A 25,650-nucleotide genomic window follows, 5' to 3' on the forward strand; every position below is an offset into this window, starting at 1 on the left:
ACTGTGTAACTCATTTATTAGATAGAGCCCATGTAATTTCTGTAGTTTTGCAGGAAGGGACAGACTTGGAAGGGGAAAAAGTCTTGGTCAAAATATCACAAATGAGATCATTAAAAATAGAGCATATGATTTCTTTGGTATAAATCCCAGATCCTTATGAGAGGGTACAGGAATTATCTCTTAGAATAATTCAGACCCAATGATGACATTTATCAGAGAATATTTATCTATTTTTCTAACTCTTTGTCTTATCCAGTATTGATCAGTATAAGTTTCTAAGCATTTTGCAAAATTGTAATTCTTCCAAACAAGAATAGAGTTAGTGGCCCATATCTGTACTCCCCCAGGTAAATTCAATTGAGTTTTATATTGCAGGACTTATTGAGGTAGAAATTGCTTATGAGTGAGAGTACAGCAATTTGGAATAGGATGAAGGCTCAAGGTATAATTCCAGACCTCCAAAATGTTTTGAGATAGAGCCTAACCATTACAGATTGTGTCAGAAATCTAGAACTATACCTCAGGTTACCTTTAAAAGTCCTTATAAAACAGTTCTATATTCTGTACATGTGGTATAAAAAATGTTAAAGAAGGATGTCGATTATATAAGTACAGAGCCCTAAGGAACTGATATGTAAAGGACTTTGAGTGGAACTTTTTTAAAAAAAGAATTAATAGGAGTGATTGGCCCTATTTTAGTGAAGGACAGTCTTTTGCTTTAAGAATACTTTGGACTATGAACTTTTACATGTATCATATTTATTAACAGACAACTTGTTTTACATTATCTTGGGTTTCAGTCTTTAAATAATTAAGATTTAAAATTTTTAGATTTTGAAATTTAAAGACTGTCATGCTAAGTCTGGGTGGCTGAGTGATATGAATCATCAAAGGCACCCTAAATATGGGTATCTCACAATAGAATACATTTATGATCTATTTTAGCTTATCTAAGGAGAAAGGCTTTCAGTAGCTGGCTCAATAGGAAATAAAATTATTGAGTTCAGATTCTCACTGGGGGATGAGTGTATAGTCACCCTGACTGACCGCCTTTCTTCACACAGATGTTCTCCTTTCATAGCTTGTTGGCATCACAGCCAAGGAGGCTGTTGGACATTGTTCCAAGTTAGACAACCTTGTACAATGGTACCACTGACCATGGGGGTGCTGTTCCTCCTCGGTCATCACAGGCTTTCTAGATCCAGTTCTTAAGGCAAGTTGAGAAACATGTTTGCACTTTTCCTGATCACATGAGGAGTCTGGAGGAACTGGGTGGTCTGGGTATAGTATTTTCTAGGGGCTGCATATGATGGCATTTTCCATCACGTTGGCCCCCTTCATTTCAAGAGATTGTCTCTGGTGAGCCTGTCCTGCACACTCAGAGATGTTGGCCCACAGATTCTTAAAGTTTTCCTTTTCTTATGTGGACATGATGTAAAGAGATGTTGATTTTATTCCTGGGCAGTTACTGGCTCCAAATAATCAGTTACTTTTAGAAATTGCAAGGATTTCATCATACCACCAGGGCACTGTTTTGGTTGCTAAAGAAAGATTTGGCCAAATTATGTGGTACTGTCAGAAATGAATAAATGCTATTGCCTTTCTTTACAGGAACATGACTTGGGATTGTATTCTAGATACTAACATTAGAGCCACATATTCCATTATACTTTGTACAGTGAATAGGAAGACCATTTTTCTCCCAAAAACCCTTAGGATTCCTCCCCACTGCAAGTCTGGTTCCCAAAAAGGCACTCAGGAAAAGCCTTTATTTGAGGGGGTAACTATAGTTTTGGAGGACTTCCCAGATGGTGCTAGTGGTAAAAAACCTGCCTACCAGTACAGGAGACATAAGAGACATGGGCTTGATCCCTGGGTCAGGAAGATCCCCTGGAGGAGGGTATGGTGACCCACTCCATTATTCTTGCCTTGAGACTCCTATGGACAGAGGAGCCTGGAGGGCTACAGTCCAAATGGTCACAAAGAGTCAAGACACAACTGAAGCGACTTAGCGGCACACACCTATAGTTGTTAATTTTTTAAAAATAAAAGTTGTATATATTTAAGGTGTTCAACATAATGATTGGATAAACACATAGTGAAGTAATTACTACAGTCAAGCTAATTAAATATATTTGTCTCTTCGTATATCGCTTCTTTTGTGTGTAGCGGCAGCACCTGAAATCTAGCTTTCAGCAAATTTCCAGTTCATTTGACCCTTGAACACTATAGGTCTGAACTGCATAGGCCCACTGATGTTGTTCAGTTGCTCAGTCATGTCTGACTTTGTGACCCCATGGACTGCAGCACGCCAGGCTTCCCTGTCCATCACCAACTCCCAGAGCTTGCTCAAACTCATGACCATTGAGTCGGTGATGCCATCCATCCATCTCAACCTCTGTCGTCCCCTTCTCCTCCTGCTTTCGATCTTAGCATCAGGGTCTTTTCCAGTGAGTCAGCTCTTCACATCAGGTGGCCAAATTATTGGAGCTTCAGCTTCAGCATTAGGCCTTCCAATGAATATTCAGGATTGATTTCCTTTAGGATTGACTGGTTTGATCTCCTTGCGGTCCACTTATACGCAGGTTCTTTTTGCTAGTAAACCCTACAGAACTAGACAATCTGCAATTAGTTGAGTCTGTGGATACAGAGAAACTGAATATGAGGAGCCTCAAATATGGAGGAGCTTCGGATAAGGAAGACTGACTATATAAATTATATTCGGGTTTTCCACTATGAGGAGGGTCAGACCCCTCTCCCTGGCAATGTTCAAGGATCAGTTGTGTTCAATACAGTATTATTTTCATCATCATGCTGTACATTAGAGCTCTAGACTTGTCCTTCCTATGTGTTATAACTGCAACTTTTTATTTTTTGAAGAGGTCTCATAGAAGATGGTGAATATTCTGTAGGTCTAAAGTCTTAAGTCCAGTGTCAATGCTTTGCTGTGTTAATACTCTTCAGTTTACTTAGTATAAAAAAGTATCTATTTGAGAAATAGACTCATAGGAAAACTCCAAGTAAACACAACATAATATTCATGTGTCTTAAGAATATATTTTTTAAATGGGCTTTAATGTTATGCAGTTTGAATATAGATTGTAGAGTGTTACTTTTTTTCTGTAAGTGATTTTAAGGAACTCCTATCCCAAATAGTGTATAAAATAAAATATGGACCTTTACTTCAGAAGATAAAGCTTATTTTTTTGTTTGTTTTTTTCTGACATTCTCACATGTGATGTTTAATATTGTGGATGTTTTGTTTTGGGGTACACTGAGAAAAGGGTGAGATAAACCAACATTTTATGCCTCATTCTGAAAACACATTTTCCTTTTAAAATTTCCTTTTGAAAATTATAAAGTATTATGTCAAGTCCCTTTCACATTACTGAGTTAGAGTAGGTAATCAATGAGTGGTTGGTTATCATCGTTTTATTTCATAATTTCTTGGCACAGTAATTCTGAATGGCTTCTTCTTGCCTTCTGTTCCCACGTTCTACTTTTGTTGTCTTGCATTATAGCGACATCTCTGCTCCCCTTTCTGTCTCAGTCTTAATAGCACCTTCTCGTATTTTTTCCTTATCCTGTTAAAGCAGTCCTCATCTCCAAATCTCTTGCCTGAGCCAGAGAACACTGCTGAGGTACCACTTTCCAACCCATAACCTTCTAGTACTTTAGGTGATCATTTGTACACATCCATAATCTCTTACCTGCAGTTCCCCAAAACTAAGAAACTCTGAAAATTAGAAGGTTTTGTAATTTATACTGATGGCAAATCCTGACCTGAACTGATGTGAGGTTAACAGTAGTCTTTATTTATCCTGTCTAGTATTAATATGCACATATTGTGCTGCAGAATTGTTATTATGTCTGATTATAGACTGTTGCCCTCTACTCTACTGGAAGTATTATATAATTCACAGTAAAGCAGCGTGTTATCTTTATAAAATCTGAAAGCATTTGAATTCTGAAATGCATCTGGCACTAGGGGTTTTAGATAAGGGATTGAGGACCTATAATTAAATATTTTGGTTTTTATTTTAAGCTATTTTCTTATTACCAGGGAGTTGCATGTATTATAATAATAATATGAGTTCTAGGGACACAATATCTCATAGACTATCTTCTAAGACAAGAAAAGTACAGAAGACCAGAGAGAGATGATATGAAATAATTTCTGAATCAGTGATATCTGATGCCATTTCTCATAGTCCATTCAGTTGTTGTCCTAGGGGATTCATGAGGCACAAAATGAATGGAATTCAAGCGGCAAAAGTGATCATAAAGATTTAGTACATTCTCTCCCCCTTCAACACACACGTGCATCTCCACTCATATATGTCTGTAACTATCTTCAAGGAAGAACATGCAGCTGGTGTCCTGTCAGGAGTCAATTCCACACTAGGGACATGAGACTACTCATGGGAGTTTAATGTTTAATGTTGCTCCAGTAGTTGTGTTCTGTAAATATGTGCTGTGGCGTAGTTTTTATTTTTATACAGATGTTTTAGATTAGATACTACTAAATATATCTATACCTAAGAGCTGTGAGTATTATAACAATTAAATACAGTTATCTATAGAAGATCTGCAAATCAGGAATTGCACTTACTAAATCCTGATTTGCTCTGCCTTAGAGTCTCAATGAGAACCTAAAACTCATTTTTAAAAATTTGAATAGAACCTTAAATATGTGCTTTGTCAATGCTGCTACTAGGAATTTCTCCCATTTTTATGATTTTTTTGATAGATGTTTTATGTCCTTTTACTTTGCACTTTGAATGCACGTGTCAAAGCTCTATATTTTGTTATTGCAAATCATTGCTGCTATTTTCTGGGATTTAGCCACCTTGTGCCTTTTTAAAACTATGTCAACTGGCTCTTGCATCTTATATTTTACTAATAAAAGAGGAAGGCTTGTGAAAGGTAAAGGTATAAATTTGAGGGTGGCTGGGTTGGGGATGTATGGATTTAATGAGCTGTAGATTTTAAAAATGTAATAAGCAATGAGAGACTATGGGGTTAAAAATATTCTCTACCTTGTACGTATATTTTCTCATTACACAGACTAAATATATTTAAATGTTTATTGTTTAAAAATTCATCTTGGAGTAAAATTGATAGTATTTTGCCCTGGCATAACCCTACACATTTTTACTATTATTATTTTAATTTAGGGACAGGCACTCGGGGGTTAATGGATATTTAACTTGCTTTTTAACGACATCTGTGTCAAATATATTAAGAAAAAAATTTTTGTTACAGTTGTAATAGCCTCTAGTGATTTCATTTGTCTGTAGAAAAGTCCCAGGGATCTACAGCTATTTTGTTTTTTTGTAGCTTTTATGATAGGTCCTTATACTATAGACTACTGATTTCTTCTCTGTATTTTGCTCATTGTTGAAAAGCCGGAGCTATTTTTAACATTTACACAATTTCAATAGACGATTTCTTCATTCCACAAGGTTTGGTGCTAAATCTGTGGAGCCTTTCATAATCATATCCTTTTCGTGGTTTGCTTGAATTTGATCACAGTGGCTGATTTCATGCATTGATAATGAAGGCTTAGGTTGCTTGTTTCTCGGCATAAACCCACCTCAGACTTGTAGGTTGACAGTGCTTCTGGTTTCAGCACGCATGGAGATATAGAATTGAAATTGCTCTGTTTTCTTTACAAATGACTCAGAGTGTGCTTGTCCTTCCCTAAAATGTTGCCAGCGTGTAAAGGATTTTCAATGAGCAGTGCAATAAGCCAGCATCTGGGAAGGTTTGGAGCTGCACTGATATAGCGCGGTGCTGTCACACAGATCATCAGGGCTGGAGCCAAGTCTCCGTAGCCCCGTGTTACACTGGGCACATCCTGGAAGTTTTGTTTATCCAGCTTGGTGGTTCTTGAAGCTGGTGAAAGCCCTGCCAAGATGTGGAGTGGACTTCCTAGCAGAGGTGAGCATTTTTATTCTAAAACTTGGACGTGGGGCTCTGGGGTGTCAGTAGCAGATTCTTTTGAATGCTGTGTTGAATCCTGTGGAGTTGCCAATTGTTTATCATGTCGTGCTGACAGATCTGAAGGGGTAGCAGTGAAGAGCCGTATATATGATTCTATAATTTTGGGGGGAGTAACTCCTTAAATGGATGTAACAGTGTTCTTTTTATTCTGTGCTAGCTGTTTGCCGAGGACATCTTACCCGTAGGTGACTTCCTTTGCATTTTAAACGTTCAGAACAAGTCAGTGATATTATGTTATTTGCTGTCATTACTAAAAGTAGGCAATTAGCAGTGTTATTATGTACTTCAGGTGTATATAATAAGGCTATGAACTAAATGTACTTTGTAGAATCTTTGATGTGAAAAATGTATAGCAGGAAACACCGGATATTTATGAGATAACTAAGAAAGTAAGTGAAATAGATTGCATGCTGGAGTTGACACCTTGTTAAGCTTGACATTATTAATAATTAAAAGTTATGACCTGTCATGCACTGGACAATCTAAAGTAATTGATTTTCAGGGATGTTATATTCAATGAGAGGAGAAAATTAGCAGCATTTCTTCATAAAGCATGTTTTAATTAGATGTGACATTTTAAATGTAGCAGATTTTATCATTTAAATGTAAATAAAGGACTGACACTCATGTGAGGAGTTAAATGAGTAGATAATCACGCCGAGACAGGTCTGATGTGGCTTTATCAGTATAGAGTATTTGAACACCAGCCTGATAAGGGCAAACTCAAAGTTAGCTTCCAAGTAGATGGAGTCCTCTTGCTTAGGCTCTTCTAAACTCTAATTCCTACATGATGAGAAGCTGTTTCTAAAGAAGAAAGGACTGTGACAGTTATGATGTATTCAATAGCAGTATGCTTATTAAGTGCCTGTTTAGTATATTAGGTCTGCAGAGAAATCTATTTTTATTTGATTGGAAGCTAGCATGGCCCATGGGGTATGTATATATGTGTGTGTGTGTGTTCCTGCTAAATTTATTCAAGGCAGCTGTTTTATAGCTTTCAGCTCTAAAGTTATAGATAAGTGTGTATTTGTTTGACGGAAGATTCGAGAACCCCATTTACTGCCAGTACATGTAAAGCTTGGCTAAGCACACACATCAGGAGCAAACTGTTTGTGTTCGCCAATCTGTCTCAGCAAGTCCCAGGGCCACTATCTTGCTTGAAGCCACTGTGTGCTTTTGAAAGCATGAAATTAGTTTTATACTGAGCACATGGTTTCTCATTTAGCAGCTCTTTTTATGGTAATGGTCAATTTATGGTTCACTGCCAGGATTTCGGTGTTCTGTCAAAGCTGATAGCTTCTGCTAAGGTGTCTCTAGGAGATAAATTTTTGTGAAGCAGAGGGAGGGGAAGACCTCATTAGACTCTCAAGAAGAGACTCTTACCTTCAACCCAGTCTACCTTCTAGAATGCATTGTCATTCCTCCAAAGTTCCTTTATGCTGTTTGATCCAGGACCTACAGATTTAAAGTTGCTAACATTTACCACTTTGTACCTTACTTGACATGTGACATCAAAATGGCCATGTTCCGAAATGTAAAGTATTTGTTCATCTTTTCTCAATGCATTTGTAGAAAACCACTCTATTAGTGCTGACTATATCGTGTCATTCATCATTAGGCTTATCTGCTTCTTTGTTAACACATGCTAGAGCACTGTGGGAGAGGGTAAGGCTTTTATATATTTTATAGTTGATATAAACTACCCATACTTCATTATACATATATGTGCTATGAAGAGGTTTAGTTAAGGAACAAAATTACATTGTCTGAAGATACATTAAAATGTTAAAAAAAAAATCTTCTTTCATACAACTGCCTCATCTTAAACAGCAAAAGTTCTCAGATGGTAAAATTTTAGAAATATTAAAAATAGTTTTTGTTCTCACAGAGTGATAAAAGATGAAATGTATAAGCAAATATTGTGAGAATGATTTCCTTAGCATTTTCTTTCCATCAGAAAATAACCCTTGTTGAAAGTTTTGCTGGTAATAATGCATTTAGAAACAGAGGTGATCAAAATTAACTACTAAGACATTTAATAAAATGTTTATTCTTGGGTTTATTCTTTGCGTGGTAGAAATAAAGCTAAACAGCTAAATTTGGATACATTGAAATGGAGCTATTATACTTTTTCTTTCATTTGATTTTGACCATGGAACTGCAAATGCTTTTAAAATCTTGCACTTCCTGATTTTCTTTTCTTGTTAATCCTTGGATCATTGCCTAGGTTAAGCGATCTCACATGATTAAGGATTCAAGATAAAATGTTATTTATTGAAATGCAGGGATGTATTATGTGCCATTACAATTAGATTTTCTGTTTTTAGATGAAGCCTAATTTTAAACTGTTTTTCTTCTGTCCTTTTGGGAATGTCATGTCACAAGTCATCATCAGATAGTCAAGGGTATTTTATTTTAGATTTTGACTTACAAATAAGTCTTATATTTCTCACTTCCCCAAAGCCCATGAAACAAATTGGGTTTGTGAGTTGAGAATTGGAAGGTTAAAAGGGCATTGAGATTTTTTTCTCTGAAATTCCTGATGATGTAATGTGTTTAGTACACGAAACCTTTAAAGAAGTTTTAGAACGTCAGAATTCTCTTAGAATAGTGAAATTTGTCATATTACACAGATCATGGAAAATTCATTAGAGGAAGTGAAGGATAATTTAGCATATCTGCCTGGAGTCTTAGTAGCAATTTCTCTTCACAAGAAGGATTTAGAAAGTTATGATGAGTTATGATGAATCTCAGTGATGTACCTGCATCTTTTCACTTTTCTATCAAGAGATAGCAATCTGGGATTTCCTTTAGCACGTTTTAAAAATGATTAGTTATGAAATACAGCAGATGAAGTCAGCCTGTGTTAGTTGAGAAACAGAATCAAAGTGCTCTTCAAGTTCATTGAGTTTTCCTGTTGTATACATTCAGTAATTAGTTTGGACTATCTATATACTCTGATTTCCCTGGTGGCTCAGTGGTACAGAATCCACCTGCCAATGCAGGAGATGTGGGTTCAATCCCTGGGTTAGGGAAGAGCCCCTGGAGGAGGAAATGGCAACCTACCCCAGTATTCTTGTTTGGGAAATCCCATAGATGGAGGAGGAGCTGGGTGGGCCACAGTCCATGGGGTCACAAAAGAGTTAGACATGACTTAGCAACTAAACAACAAATCTATATACTCTGTTGTTTATTTTGAGGTATGTTGCTGTGGTGATGAATAATTTTTAATATAAGTATGTCCCATAAAATATTTAGGACATACATGTGCTACAAATTATTTGTTGTATAGCTGAAATGCAAATTTGAGTTACTGCCCTGTATTTATTGGAGAAGGAAATGGCAACCCACTCCAGTATTCTTGTCTAGAGAATCCTGTTGACGGAGGATCCTGGTGGGCTGCTGTCCTTAGGGTCACACAGAGTCGGACACGACTGAAGCGACATTGCATGCATGCATTCATTGGAGAAGGAAATGGCAACCCACTCCAGTATTCTTGCCTGGAGAATCTCAGGGACAGAGGAGCCTGGCGGGCTGCCGTCTATGGGGTTGCACGGAGTTGGACGAGACTGAAGCGACTTAGCAGCAGCAGCAGCAGCACTGTATTTAATGTGGGAACCCTACCTGGTTCTATATAAGAAGTTGAGTTTCTAATTATTACCTGGAAAACTGGGTCTACCAAAGCTCAAGTGGAGGTTTCTCTTTTCTGTAAAAGCAATCAGTTTCTACAGTTAGAGTTTATGCCAGGAAACTCCTATAATAAAGTTTCTGTTTGAGAAGCTTCAAATGGTATAAAAAATAGGATTGTTGGAGCAAAAATCATGAGTAAGGCTATGAAAGCTTGTCATTACTGAGATAAAATAATAAAGATAGCACATTGAATAATAGCTGTCAGTAAGATTTTAAATAAATCACGAGAATTGTACAATTAATTTCTGATTGTTGAAATCCTTTGCCAACTAGGACGTTTTCAGGATTTTTCTCACTCAACAGGTTTGAGATACTTATAAATTAATTTTATTTTGTTGCATAATGAGAGGTCCCCCCTTCAAGGCCCTTCCACCCTCAATCTGAATTTTTTTTCTGTATTAATTGTGCTTTTGATTTTAAGGCTCATATTTTGGACTGCTATTTCCTAGGTTTCTCAGGGAAGCATTGTATCTTAAAAACTTGACTTAGAAAGATCCTTGGATTATTCAATGTACCAAAGCTGAGTAAAATAGAATAAACATAATATTTATTGTGTACCTACTATATGCCTTATACAATATCAAAATATTTATAGGCAGGTTTTATTGAATTCTTATTACAACTTTATATTAGTGCACTATCCATTGTACAGATGCTGAATTATTTATCAAAAATCCTACTCCCAGCCTAGAGTTACTCTATCTCAGCTCTGAATGTCACTCTTATATAGCTGGGCAACCTCCCTAGAGGAGAATAAAGGCTCATCTTGCTAGATCTCACCTAAGATTGTATTGCAAAATTCTCTTTGTTCACTTAGCCTTTTCCATTACGTTTCTTCTCTCTTTTCACTTCTTAATATCTCCCTTCCCCTACCACTATTTTTGTAAATATCCCCAACAAGAGTGACTAGACATCAGTATCTAATTTGATTCTCAAAATGAGAGAAAATATATGGAGAACTGAGTCCTATATACTGTAACAGAATTTTGTGTTAGAATATCTTCCAGTTGCTTAGTCAGTAATGTAGAGGCATATGTTCAGAGTAATTTCTTCAAGCTACACTTTTTATACCCAGTCTAAGCTGCCACCTCAGTTCTATAGTCATGTGACATGTCAGACCAGGAAGCCTGTTTTGAGCCCAGATGGATCAGTTGAGTCTGAGAGCAATTAACGCAGGTTTAGAAATGGATTAACACTACCAGCCCAATAAGGAACTGCTCAGTAAATCATATCTTCTTTCAGCTCAATGGTAACCCCCTCACCCCCATGATCTAGTTAATTTCTCAATGTCTGTTGTCCTAGGACAAATTATATTTGACTTCCAATTTTTCATGCCTATTAATGGTATACGACTATTTCAATTTTGTTATTTTGGATATCAGAAGATAGTATTTTTGGCCTCCCGTCATCGATCTCTTTTCTACTTTTGCCTAGTTGCAAATGTTACTGCAATGTTACACATTACTTCTAATTGTTTAGAATAATATTGGTGGCCTTTTCTGGCATCTAAACTGTACCATTTGGGAAAAGATTCTGATTCCTCCTCACCTTAAATATCATTCTGTTCTCGGCTCCATATCAGCTCCAGTGTCCTCCTACTTACGTCAGTCCTGTTTGGCTGTGTGGTGCTTTTGTTGACCAGATGCCAATGTGAATCAGTAATCTAAATTCCTATCACTAAATACCATCAAAAAACTTTTTTTTTCCTATGCAATTGTTCTCAAATTATTAGAAAAGGCACTGGTGGTTAAGTAAAAGTTGCCAGTAGTTTGGCAGACTCCATATCTATTAATTTCCTAAAAGATGATATTATCCAATAGCTATATTTTCTTGGCACAGGGCAGTTGAATAATAAATACATGCCTCCCACAGGGAATGCCTATTCTGTCAGAGTGAGGAGACTTCTGTCTTATTTCATCCAGGGAGTCTGCAATACCACTGGGGCATTTAGCTGAACATCATTTTGCTGACATTTCAGAACTGGCGTGTGAATTTCACTTGGAGCTCTATGGTAATTCTAGTTCTATTTTTTTCTCTGATTCATTCTTTGGTAGTGTTGGTTTTTTACAAGATGATAGAGGAAATGACTTTATAGCTAGAAATGTTGTGTTTATTTCAGTAAGTTAAAGTGGTGTTTCTTCACTCAAGTTGTTTTTTTTTTTTTTTTGGTGCGGGAGATACTGGGAAAGGGAGCCTGAGTTTTGAGTAATTTCAAAATATTCAAGAGGTAGCAAATTCAGAAATGAATCCATGGGGGCTTCTTTTTCCGATAGCTGTGTGCATTTTATGTACTTCTATTATTGTACAATGGATAATACTGCATCCATAATAAATTAGTTAACTCTTGCTTAACTGGAGCTTTTGGATTTTGTACACTTTAGGTACACTTTTTTTTTTTTTTTTGAGGCAAGGAATATTACTTTATTCAGAAAGCCAATTGGCCAAGAAGATGGTAGACTAATATGTCAAAAAAACCCATCTTATTGGGGTCAGGATGTCAAGTTCTTTTATAGAGAAGGAGAAGAGTTGAGGAAGTATCGTGTCTGGTGTCTGACTCTTGTGACCCTATTGGCTGTAGCCCACCAGGCTCCTTTGTCCATGAAATTATCTAGGCAAGAATACTAGAGTGAGGTGCCATTTCTTATTCCAGGGGATCCTCCCAACACAGGGATACAAAGTGCATCTCTGTGTCTCCTGCATTGGCAGGCAGATTCTTTACCATTGCACCACCAGCACCACTGTTGGGGAATTGTTGCAGGAATGAGCCAATTCTGACTCATAGATCTGTTTCTTTGACTTTAACCTTTGTTTTCCCCTGGAGAAGGAAATGTCAACCCACTCCAGTATTCTTGCCTGGAAAATCCCATGGACGGAGGCTACAGTCCATGGGGTCGCAAAGAGTCGGATATGACTGAGACACTTCACTTCACTTCACTTTTGTTATTATAGTGATGCATGGTGACCTGCCTCAGGGAACCTTGCCCCTCTGCCTGAAGAGATTAACACATTCCCTCCCTGAGGTTGGTCATTCCAGGAGATATTTGCAAGCTAATGTTTTTCACTTGGGCTTCCCTGGTGGCTCAGTCTGTAAAGAGCCCACCAGCAATTCAGTAGACCCAAGTTCAGTCAGGGTCAGGAAGATCCTCTGGAGAAGCCCATGGAGTACAAAAGAGTCACACAGGACAGAGCACGCACGCGCAACAATGATGCAACAATTCCTGCTGTCAGTGTCTAAGTCACAATCTTGTGGTGACAACTGGTTCATCTAACTGCTTCATCGGATGACTCTTTCTGCGAGTGCCTTCTGTTGGTGGCAGTGTTCAAAATGTTGAGATTTCTTTTCCTTTGTTCCTATTTGGAAAGTGTCTACTTTACATCTGTAGACTTAGAAATATTGGAGGAAGCATCTCAAGGAATTTAGTGCTTTTCTATGTATGGGAAGATGGGAGAGTCAGGGCTCATTAAAATTATTTCCTTGGTATGAGGTTGGAAGGAAGGATGCTAAAGCTGAAACTCTAGTACTTTGGCCACCACATGCGAAGAGTTGACTCATTGGAAAAGACTGATGCTGGGAGGGACTGGGGACAGGAGGAGAAGGGGACGACAGAGGATGAGATGGCTGGATGGCATCATTGACTCGATGGACGTGAGTCTCAGTGAACTCCAGGAGTTGGTGATGGACAGGGAGGCTTGGCGTGCTGCGATTCATGGGGTCTCAAAGAGTCGGACACGACTGAGCGATGAACTGGTATGAGGTACACAATCATCTTTATGCAAATAAGGAGAACAAGCAGTGGATGTCATGTGTACCCAATAGTTAGAAACCTTGTAGTGGGTTGTGAATCATGCTTTAATTGGGGTAAGGAGAAACATGAATGGCTTGAAAATTATCTCTAACACCTATTTCTTGCTTCAGAACCTTTACATGTTTATACTCTTTTAATCTGTATAGCAACCCTCTAAGTAAGTACTATTATACCTATTTACAACTACAGAAACTGAAGTATGGAGAGGTTAGGTTATCTGCCCAAAGTCATGGAAATAACTCAGCTGGAATTTGAACCCAGGAAGCTGGACTCTAGAATCCATGCTTTTAACCATGTCCTAGACTAGCTTTTCTATAAGATATTTAACAAAATCTTTCTTGATGTCATTTTGTGAAGAAAATAGAAAGCTGGTGTCTGAATGATAGTGTACTTTAGTGGATTTATAACTGCTTGAATGCCTGTACCCAAGTGTGCTGTGCTTAGTCGCTCAGTCATGTCTGACTCTTTGAGACCCTATGGACTGTAGCCTGTCAGGCAACTCTGTCTGTGAACCTGGCCAATATTAACTTAAAGTAAAGCTCCAGGACTCTGCAATGACTTGGTGAGAACATTGGTTACCATGTCTTTAAATTTATGGATGATATAAAACTGATAATAATAAAAACATAGGAAAATGCAGTTAATATAAATCTTGATATCGAGGCCATGTCCCATACTATATACATTAGAATCTCTGACCGCAACCCAGAAATCAGTATTTTTAAAGCTCCCAAGGTGACTCTATAACAATGTGCAGACCTACTTAGAACCATTGTTTTAGAAAGATGAACCAACTCCAGCATGATCAGTTTCAACTACAGTACATGGAAAAGGGAGTGAAAAAAGATGTAGGAGATGTAAACTCATACAAAAGTCAAAACCATGATAGGATTACCCCCACCCAATCTTAAGGGTGTCTTGGGGGGGACTAGAGGAACTAGAGTATCTATAACCATGAAGTTTACTCACCTGGCCAGAGCATGCCTGGAGTTTGAGAGCAATGCAGAGAGTTTAGGTGCTTTTGTTTGAGAGGGACCACCACGGCCAAGGTGCACTGAATACTTTATCAGGGAGAAGAGATCATCAGAGGATTTACTGTATTACAACATATGAATTATAGTTTTTAAATGAAGCTTTCAGGTAAAATTAAGATCAGTGACATGGACTTTTCAGGAAGGAAGATTTTCACAAATGGACTTTTCAGGAAGGAAGATTTTCACTTGATATAAAGGACTTTACAATAGAGCTGTCTGAATATGAAGGGATTCCTTTTGGGTATATAGAATACATTCCTCATTGGTGATATTGAAGCAAAAAACACAGAATGTGACTCAGGTGTGTGATAAATGAGGATAAGGATTGGATGGATGGTTAATTTAGATGAGCTTCCAAATTCAGGCTGTATAGTTCAATGACCATGTTTAAATTAATATATATGAGTGACCATTGGTTGATTGCATTAGTTCTGCATCTAAGAAGAGCAGTAGAGCACAGTGATAATGGAAGGATTCCTGTGAGGTTCAAAGCCCAGTTTCACCACAGCTTAGCTGCATGACTGTGGGTAAATTACTTCACTTTCCAAGCCTCGGTTTCCTGATCTTTAAAACAAGAATAATGATAAACTCCACTACATGGATTTGTAGTACAGATTGAGTGAGAATAATGTATATAGAGGTCTTTGCATGACAAGTTGAAGGAAAATAGGAGAAATATGAGATAATCAGAAGGTATTGTAGGAAAACCTGAAAGGTTGCCTAGTGATGACTTTATGATTGGCATGTGGCAAGTACTTTAATAAATGTAGTACATTATTATTTACCAATTATTCTTTCCTGTGTTATAGCTGTCTTCTAGTAAAAATTAGGGTCTGAGAGATAAAACCTAAAGAAGGTGAATATTGGTGGGAGACAGTGATGAGAGTAGAGAGATCCAGATGGAGTAGCACAGCATAGAAGGTTTTGGGTAGGTAGATGCTACATGAAGAATTCAGATTGAGTGTGAAAGAAAGGGTTATTTTTAAAGGGAATCAGAGAACCTTATTGTTTATGACTCCTCATCTGTTTCCATCCATTGTTTCATTTGATCATTACTGTAACTCTGGGAAGTAGATAGTAGAAGTAGTATTTGCTCATCGTACTAATAATAAATCAGAATCAACAAAAGGATAAGTAGCTTGATAAGAGAACAGAATTGAAAGTCAGACATAGACCTTCACTCCACAGCTTCTGTGCACCACACCAACTCCTTCTATCTAGTTCTGTGTGCAGCCCAGCCTGAAGGTTTGCATTTCAGTGAGAACTTACCAGTTGACTATAACTAATGTGTTGAGGTTTGGAAATTAAGGGAATGTGATCAGTGAGTTGAATTTAGTCCAGAGATAAAGTTTTAAAGCTTTTCTGTTGATTGGAAGACAGCTTCTAAAGGTTAGAATGATAATTAAAAACTCAAGTAGTAGCTTTACCAGTCAATGATGTTAACATTATTATCACATTTTATGGGAACTGAATACTTAAAGGACTTTCTGTGTAATATAATTAACTATCCTTAACACACCTCATACTAAAAGGTGAGCATCTTTAGCATGGTATAACAAATCCAACAGTTAATAGAAATCACCATGTATTAAACGTTTAATAGTTCAATGAGTTGAGAGAGGAGAAAAGGTAGCAGACTAAAGTTTGTGCTTTGATTTCAAAAGAGCTAAACAATGTCTGCAAAATGGACAGAGAGAAAATATGCTGACTTATTTTTTAGACAACGTTGTAAGTCCCCAAAACATTGTTGTATCAAGCAAGACAAAATTTTATAAATTATTCTGCATACTCTTATTTCAGTATGTAGATTATAAGCATAGATGTGCCAGTTAAAATAATTTTTTAACTAATCAGAACCTTTAATTATTAGCTGTAATTGCCACAGTTATGCTTCTTGCTGACTAAGGTGTTATGTTTATTATTCTTATCACAATTGAATATGTTTATAAAATGCAAAAATAGTTAAGGTACATTTCAGAAATAAGCTCTTTACCCAGAGTTAAGCATTTCTATATCCAAACAATATACATGTTCTATTAATGTTCCTACTACAATGTGTATTAATTATTATTTTAATCCAAACAGTAAACATGTTCTATTGTTGTACTTACCACAATGTATATTATTATTTTAATCCAAACAGTATACATGTTCTATTGTTGTACTTACCACAGTGTATATTAATTATTATTTTAATGTCTTCCTCCTCTGCTGGACTGCCTTGGGGATAGGAACTGTCCTAATTTAAGTAGTGACTCTCAGAGCAACAATTGGCACATAGTAAATAATATCCTTTCAACACTGATTAAAGGATAGGATAATTGAATACGGAATCGGTGAATTCTTGTGGTGAACTCTATAAATTACTTGATATTGCTGCTCATAAAAATATTCATTCTTGAATTAAAATTACAGTGAGATACTATTTTTCTTACCTCTCAGATGGGCAAAATCAAACCTTATAATATCACAGTGAATTAGGAAGTATGAGGACATGGGAGCATTCTCATGCATTGGTGATTTGCAGGGCCTGTGGCCCTGTATTTGCAGGGCCATGTGGCCATAACTGCCGAAACTTAAAATATACGTATCTTTGACCTATCAGTTCTACTACCCAGATCTGTTCAGCATATATGCTTGCATATGCATACAGAGATACATACAGCAATACATTTTTTGCATGTATCTGTATACAAATACAAGATTTTGTTGTAACATTATTTATAATAAGAAAATCCAGAAAAAAAAAAACCCAGTGGTAGGTGATGATAATTATGGTTCATCCATGTTGTTTGATATTGTCTTAGCCTGGGTACCATATAGACTGGCTAGCTTATAAAAAACAGAAATTTATTTCTCACAGTTTTAGAGTCCCAAAGTCTGAGAAGAGGGTGCCAACAAGATTGAGTGAGGGCCCTCTTCCAGATCCCAGATTTCTCATTGTGTCTTCACATGGCAAAAAGGTGAGATCCCCGATTCTTTTATAAGAACATGAATCCCATTCATGAGGACTCTACCCTCATGACCTAAGCACCTCCCAAAGGTTTCACCTTTGAATACCATCACACTAGGTGTTAGGATTTCAGCATATGAATTTTGGAATCACACAAACATTCAAAGCTTAGCAGATATTGTGTAGTAATTTAAAATAAGGCACCTCTACCTACTGTATAGCATAGGGAACTATATCTAATCTCCTGGGATAAAACATAATGGAAAAGAATGTGTATGTGTGCATAACAGAGTCACTTTTCTATACAGCAGAAATTAGCATTTGTAAATCAACTGCACTTCAATTTTTAAAAATTAAATGAATAGAATAAAGTACATAGTAAAATAATTATTGATATTGAATAGTGTACAAATATTGGAGACGGCAATGGCACCCCACTCCAGTACTCTTGCCTGGAAAATCCCATGGACAGAGGAGCCTGGTAGGCTGCAGACCATGGGGTCGCGAAGAGTCGGACATGACTGAGTGACTTCACTTTCACTTTTCCCTTTCATGCAGTGGAGAAGGAAATGGCAACCCACTCCAGTGTTCTTGCCTGGAGAATCCCAGGGACGGGGGAGCCTGGTGGGCCACCGTCTATGGGGTCGCACAGAGTTGGACACGACTGAAGCAACTTAGCGGCAGCAGCAGTGTACAATTATAAGTAAAACAAACAATATGTGTGAAAGATATATGTGTGCTTCCCAGATGACACTAGTGGTAAAGACTCTGCCTGCCAGGGAAGGAGATGCAAAAGGCACCAGTTTGATCCCTGAGTCAGGAAGAGAAGAATGAAATGGCAGACCCACTCCAGTATCCTTGCCTGGAAAATTCCATGGAGAGAGGAGTCTGGTGGGCTATTTTTCATGGGATCACAAAGAGTCAGGCATGACTGAATGACTGAGCACACACATACATACATATACTTACAGAGAGTGGGAGGATAGAGCAAGGAGGAGGAAAGGAGGAAAAAGAGGAAGAGAGAAAAGAAAGATGAGATAAATGATTTCATGAGATAAATGATTGCATAGAGAGACTGCAGACTGAATTCAAAGTGGAATTACTTTTAACAATAGTCCCTTTTGTATGGTTTGAAGTAGACTTTATTATACCCTTTTGTACATTTGAACTGTTTAACATATATATAGTTTACTTTTGAGAATAAGAGATCTATTCATATAAAAATAAAAGATGGTAGAAGTGAAGGGGAAATGGAAGGGATATGATATGATCAGAAATTATCACAGTAGAAGCTTATAGGGCTGCAAGATGATGACTTCACGGTTTCTAGCTACAGTTATTGTGTGGGAAAAGATGTAAAACAGGAGCCATTTCACCAAGTAATTGGATGATGATCCAGTATGTTGCCCTTCCCCTTAACCCCCAGTCAAGGTGAAAAATTGGTGTTTGGTCAAGTTCTGAGCAGGTATTGCATTGACTCTTTATGATTATTCCTAGTGCCTGCCTGACGGTTTGTTTTTCCTTCCATAACTTGCTAGAATACACTTCTCAAGGATTCATTCTTTGAACACAAATCACTTGAGTGTCCCTCTCATAAGATCCTTCCACACATCTTACTTCCGAGTGTTCATTTACAACACCAGGGCCTTAGGGGATTTCAGCTTTGTGAAATGAAAACTTCAAAAATATCTCAATGCAAGTCACACTACCATATTAAAAGGAATGGAAGAGAGAGAAAGACCACTTTAAAATATTAGTAAGGCATGCCTTAAATCCCCAAATAACAGTATTCAGTGCTGCACTGAGCTAACCCTGTTTTGTAATGGGTTGGTTTTTAAATGTCATACATTTTGTTCTCTGAGAAACTCACAACTCTGGGTGATCTTACCTTTGGCATTGAGTACAAAGTCATGATAAAATGATAGGCAGTTTATTATGAATTCCCTTGCTTCTAGGGGTTTAATGCTGAATTTGAATGTTAATTTAACACATTTTCAAAATCCCAGCTGAGCTAAAGTGGGAGTGATTTTATCTTATATTCACTATCAGCTTGCAGAAATGTGGCATGACTTGATTAATCTGTGATCAGCTGACTATTGATTAGACATTTTTCCTTCTGTCTTCTAGTTGGCCTAAATTTGGCTGTACTGCTACTTGCTAAAATATACTCTTAAAAAAATAAAATATACTCTTGTTTTCATTTGAAGATGATACTACAGGATTTTCACAGAGCTGTAATATGTTGATCATATATATATATAATGATCCACAGATAATGACTGGCATTTATGCATTGCCTACCCAAGATTAAGGGTAAAGTTTGTGTTTGTGAATCTATATTAGAGCCAATTAGACAACAGGAAGGCCATGATATTTGTCTCATTAGTCCATGCTCTAATTGGCTGAAGTAGCTAGACACAATCCTAGTTGACCTATGCTAATATTCTATGAATTTTCATCTTTCTCTGTCTCATAAAAATTACAGCAGATACAGAGAAGGGAAAGATGAGTTCCAAACTCCACATTAGACAGTTTTAAGAAATTTAAAGACATATCCAAGAATCAGCACGGGGATGAGAATACCCAAACCACAAAAGCTGAGCATTTTTACAAGGAGAGAGAGATCTTAATCCAAATAAGTAAGTTTCATTCCTCAATAGGCATTATCTCCGCATTATCTCCTTATGTAAATATTAGTGCCTAATGGTGGCCTGCTTGTGGTGTCTGGAGGTTAGGGTGGCTGTGAATAACTTTCAGGAAATAGCATTTTGGAAATCAAGCAAGCTATTTGCAGAGGGCCAGGTGTCCAGGTTTCCATGCATCCCTAAGAATCAGTTGGGGAGCTTTTAAATAGTACCAATCCCCAGGCTCTGCCTTGATTAAATCAGAATCACTGGCATGGGGGTGTTTTTAAAAGCTCTTCAGTTTGTTTTTCTAAAGCTGTGAGAATCAGTCGTTAATGGGGTTTGTGCTTGACTGTGCAGGTAATGCAGTCTTTAAACAACGACCACAAATGAGTTAAATGTGAATGGAATATTTAGAGTTTGTGATTTGGCATCAGGCTGTCATAGGTTCAAACCTCGAGTCTTGACTCTCATTAGTTATGTGGGAATGTTCTATAACCTGTATAAAGTCAGTTTTTGTATCTGTAAAGTGTACCTCATCGGGCAGGAGTTAATGGTCAAATGAAGTCACTCATGCTTCAGAGCCTGGCACAATGCTTGAAAACGTGGCAGTTGTGGAACAAATAAAAGCAGGGCTACACCTTTCTAAGTTTTCACTCTTGACTACCTCTTTTGTACAAAATGGGAACAGCATTAGCCAGGTCCGAACGTTACAGGTTGAAAGCAAATGGATGCATGTTTTCTTGAAGAAATGGATGTATTTTGATTTCCTAAATGTATTTCTAAAAATTTATTTTAAATAGTAATGACTTCCATCCTAAAGTCCCAGTTACATTTTTACAGTAAAAAGAAGAGAAATGATCCAGTAGACTGAGTTATAAATATTGGTGCCTTAGGACATGCTGATTGTTGTGGGAAACCATGGGGTGGCAGGGATTCTTTCAAACATAATTACACATTTGAATTTATTTGCTTCCCTTTTATCTTGTTATCATCCTCTTTCTTTTTGTAGCATAAAATTGTTTCTATTACTTCATACCAAACATCTTGTCTATAAATGACTTTCCTAAACATTCATTTACTCATTCAAGTGTTTATTCAATAGAATTTTTTAAGCATAAATTTTGACCTAAATTCTTTTATCAGCAAAAGGGGTGTATCCAACTGACAAATGAACTGGGTTGCAATAATTGATTTGTAAGTTAATTAGTAGCTTTGAAGTATTTTTTATTAGATTTAATATTTCAAATTAGGTCTATGCTTGCAAGTCAGCTAAGCACTAAGTGGGTGAGAGGGGAGAGGAGATTATCAGAAGAATAACACATGATGTGCATAGGAAGAAGTGAAATTTAAACTAGGAATAGAAAGTAGTAAGGAAGAGGGACAGAAGGTAGGGTCCCAAAAGTCAAGGTGTATACTTTAAGGTTTCTGTTATAGCAAGATCAGTATTTAACTGCTTTTCTAACCTTGAGTTTGCATGGAAGAAAGTCCTCTTGGAGCCTAGGAAACTAAGAGAAGAAGCTGTTTAAAATTTTTATAGGTGATATTTATATGATATATCATCAAAACAGAACCCTTTTAAGAGTTATTAATGATTAAGCCCGAACCCAGGCATAAACTTGGGTTGCCTCATACTGGGATGTGTGGTCATTCTCATAAGAGTGTGGCCAAACTTATAATTTTCCCAGTACAATTTTAAATAGATGAAACAAGAATCCAGATGTAGTTAGATTTAACAATTTAGAATTAACAATTTAAGCAGTCCTAACCTTGAAACACTTCAGTATTCAATCTCCTGCCTTCCTGATTGCTAATAGTTATGTGACCCTTTAGGAGAATAATTTGGGAGATTAGAGAAGACAAGTTTTCATATAAACACAATGCAACTTGAAAAATAAGAATGAAGTTGGGTAAGGATATGTACTGGTTAATATCTCTTAACTTGAAAACACAAGGCTTATCCTCTTGGTTTTTATTCAGATGTTGTCCCGATAGTCTTGAAAAATGCTGAAAGGTTTACAACTGTTGACATATTTCATTTTTTAAGACCATTTTTCACTTTTAAGATGCTTTTCCCATGGAATTTCTAACTAGATTTGGTCTACCTCCAGCTATCTCAAACTGAGTTTAATCACCAGGAAAGTTCTATTGATTGTCAATGATGTTTGCTTGATTAATTCAGTTCTAGCTGTGTTGCCTTTTTACCTATGTCTTTCAGCATGTCCTAGAAAATTAAATGTTTCCTTTGGGATTTTCAGTGAATTTGAACTGAAAAGAAGGTTATTTTCCTCTTTTTTTTTTTTTTTTTTTTAGTAGCGAAGAATATTCTCATTAGTTTTCTTGAATCTAATTTTGACCCCAGTGTATATATTTAAATGAACTACACTTTTTGAAGACATGTTTTAACTCCACGGTGTTTTTTAGGATTTAGTCTATTCTCTGTCTGATACTTGAAAGTGTTAACTACCTGAATCTTTTCAGAAGACATTGAGGCTTAGATTTAAGAAAAATTTGAAAACTATTTGTGCTACCCTTGTTTTAATGATCTTCAATAATTTTCTAACTTGATCTTTTATCAGGAATTTGTAAGTGGGTTTTAAAGATATAAATACATAAATGATATGACTGTTTTTGAAGCATGCATGTTTAGTCACTCAGTGTGTCCGACTCTTTGCGACCCCATGGACTGTAGACTACCAGGCTCCTTTGTCCATGGAATTTTCCAGGCAAGAATACTAGAGTGGGTTGCCATTTCCTTCTCCAAAGCATCTTCCTGACTCAGGGCTCTAACCCACATCTCCTGTGTCTTCTGCATTGGAGGCGAATTCTTTACTTGCTGAGCCATGGGGGAAGCCCATTTTTGAAGAGTATATATCAATTGATTTCTTTCAGTCTTGCAATAAATTATTGTTGATTTGTTTGTTGTTGTTGCCCCAAAGTCTTTCCAATTGAGTTTACAGATGTTGTCTTTTGCAATTTGCTAACCAGTAATAAGGATTTCTGATGACATCAGTTTTGGGAGAAGAAAGTATGACATTTTGAGACCAGGTAACAGTAGACTTAAAACAAAATTATTTTAAAAAGTATTTATACATGCAATAATGCTATTTTGTTTTGGGCAAAAAAAATGATTGACTGTAATAAAGATAAATTTTTAGTCTTAAGAAAAATTTATAAATGTGGCTCTTTCACACTGACTGCTCCCTTCTGTATGAAAGAGGTCATCATGTGCCGAGAAAAAAACAGATGAGTGTTGAGTTTTTTGGAACCTTATCTCGAGGCTGCTACCACTTGTCTGTGAGACCTTGGGTAAGTCGTATAACTCTCTGGGCTCCTAAGTTCTTCTCTCAACAATGAGAAGTTCAGGCTACATTTTTAATATCCTTTGGCTCAGTGATAAAGAATCCTCCTGCCAACATGGGAGATAGAGGAGATGTGGGTTTGATCCCTGGTTTGATAAGATCCCCTGCAGGAGGAAATGACAACCCACTCCAGTATTCTTGCCTGGAAAATTCCGTGGACACGGGAGCCTGGTGTACTATAATCCATGGGGTGTCAAAGAGTCAGACGTGATGGAGCACACACACATACACACACACACACACACACACACACAAGAACTTAAGCTGGAAAAGCCTAAGGATATGTTTCATGTAACATTTCATTGCCATTTTTTTTACGCTTCACATAGATTTCTAAAGATTGACTGCATTCGTAGTTTTAAAAAAGAGAAGAAAATGTGTAATGTGTTGTCAGTTTCTCTAATGGGCTGCCCTAATAGCTCAGATGGTAAAGCATCCGCCTGCAATGCAGGAGACCAGGATTCAATCCCTTTGTTGGGAAGATTCCCTGGAGAAGGAAATGATGACCCACTCCAGTATTCTTGCCTGGAGAATTCCATGGACAGAGGAGTCTGGCGAGCTATAGTCTGTGGGATCACAAAGAGTCTGACATGACTGAATGACTCACACACATACACACAGTATGTCTGCTGCTGCTGCTGCTGCTGCTGCTGCTGCTAAGTTGCATCAGTCGTGTCCGATTTTGTGCGACCCCATAGATGGCAGCCCACTAGGCTCCACTGTCCCTGGGATTCTCCAGACAAGAACACTGGAGTGGGTTGCCATTGCCTTCTCCTCACAATATGTCTAGCTGCTCTAAAAATATGAATAATTAAGTGAAAGATTATTAGTCAGGGAGCTAAGTTGCAAGAGTTTAATCATGTGCATTTTGTTCAGGCAAATATCTCACTGATTTTTTTCTGAAAGAGTTAAGCATGACAAAAGAACATTTGCTCTCTGAGAAATGGGGATAAACAGTCTTTGTTTTAAGACCTAGAGCATTTATTGTGATTGCGATGTCCTTCAGAAGTATCTGGAAGTGCCTGTATTGTATGTTGTCATCAATATGCAGGCATCTTACTACTAAATATCCTATTCTAGACTTCATAAAAAATGTCCCAGTGATGTGATCAGTCACCCAGTGAAAACCTGCTGCCTCTAAGCTAGACTAAGCATCTGCTCACAAGTAAGATTTCCTCAGTGTTCAAAATAAATCTTTTTAGTCACTTTATGGTAGCTCTGATATGTTCCATATGGCTTAAATACGTTCATTTAGGTGTGACATGATGTTTTTCCATGGTGGTTATTCAAAGAAATTTTTATTTAGATGTGTTCATTGGTTACATTTTTAATCATATAATTCCCAATTTATCCTTGTTCTGCATGTAATTATAAATCTATGTAAACAATATATCTATGCAGAAAGACTACATGATGATAGTCTACTTCAGATCAGATCAGATTAGATCAGTCGCTCAGTTGTGTCTGACTCTTTGTGACCCCCCTACTTAGGTAGAGTATAAATATTTTTGAGTGGTGAGTATGATTAATCCTTCTGCCTCTGTTAGGTCCATATTGTTTCTGTCCTTTATTGTGCCCATCTTTGCATGAAATGTTCCCTTGGTATCACTAATTTTCTTGAGATCTCTAGTCTTCCTCATTCTATTGTTTTCCTTTATTTCTTTGTATTGTTCCCTTATAAAGGCTTTCTTATCTCTCCTTGTTATTCTTTGGAACTCCACTTTCAGATGAGTATATCTTTCCTTTTCTCCTTGACCTCTTGCTTTTCTTCTTTTCTCAGCTATTTGTAAGGCCTCCTCAGACAACCATTTTCCCTTTTCCCATTTCTTTCTCTTGGGGATGGTTCTGACCACCACCTCCTGTACAATGTTATGAACCTCCGTCCATAGTTCTTCAGGCACTCTGTCTATCAGATCTAATCCCTTGAATCTATCTGTCACTTCCACTGTAAAATCGTAAGTGATTTGATTTGGGTCATACCTGAGTGGCGAAGTGGTTTTCCCTACTTTCTTTAATTTAAGTCTGAATTTTGCAATAAAAAGTTCTTGATCTGAGCCACAGTCAGCTCCCAGTCTTGTTTTTGTTGACTGTATAGAGCTTCTCCATCTTCATCTACAAAGAATATAATCAGTCTAATTTCGTTATTGACCATTTGGTGATGTCCTTGTGTAGAGT

At 37.2% G+C, this 25,650-nt stretch overlaps 1 protein-coding gene across 6 annotated transcripts in view; it reads left to right on the forward strand.

Annotated features, from left to right (window-relative positions):
• ZNF385B (zinc finger protein 385B) overlaps window positions 1-25,650 on the forward strand; it is a 366,359-nt gene that overhangs the window by 22,205 nt on the left and 318,504 nt on the right. Inside the window, exon 1 of one of the 6 annotated variants that reach the window (XM_059876395.1) lies at window positions 5,758-5,943. In XM_059876395.1, the coding sequence (XP_059732378.1) occupies window positions 5,919-5,943 (25 nt within the window). In that variant the 5' untranslated portion in view covers window positions 5,758-5,918. 6 annotated transcript variants of the gene reach the window in all.

This window comes from Bos taurus, chromosome 2 (assembly GCF_002263795.3).
Source record: "Bos taurus isolate L1 Dominette 01449 registration number 42190680 breed Hereford chromosome 2, ARS-UCD2.0, whole genome shotgun sequence".
NCBI classification, from domain to species: Eukaryota; Metazoa; Chordata; class Mammalia; order Artiodactyla; family Bovidae; genus Bos; species Bos taurus.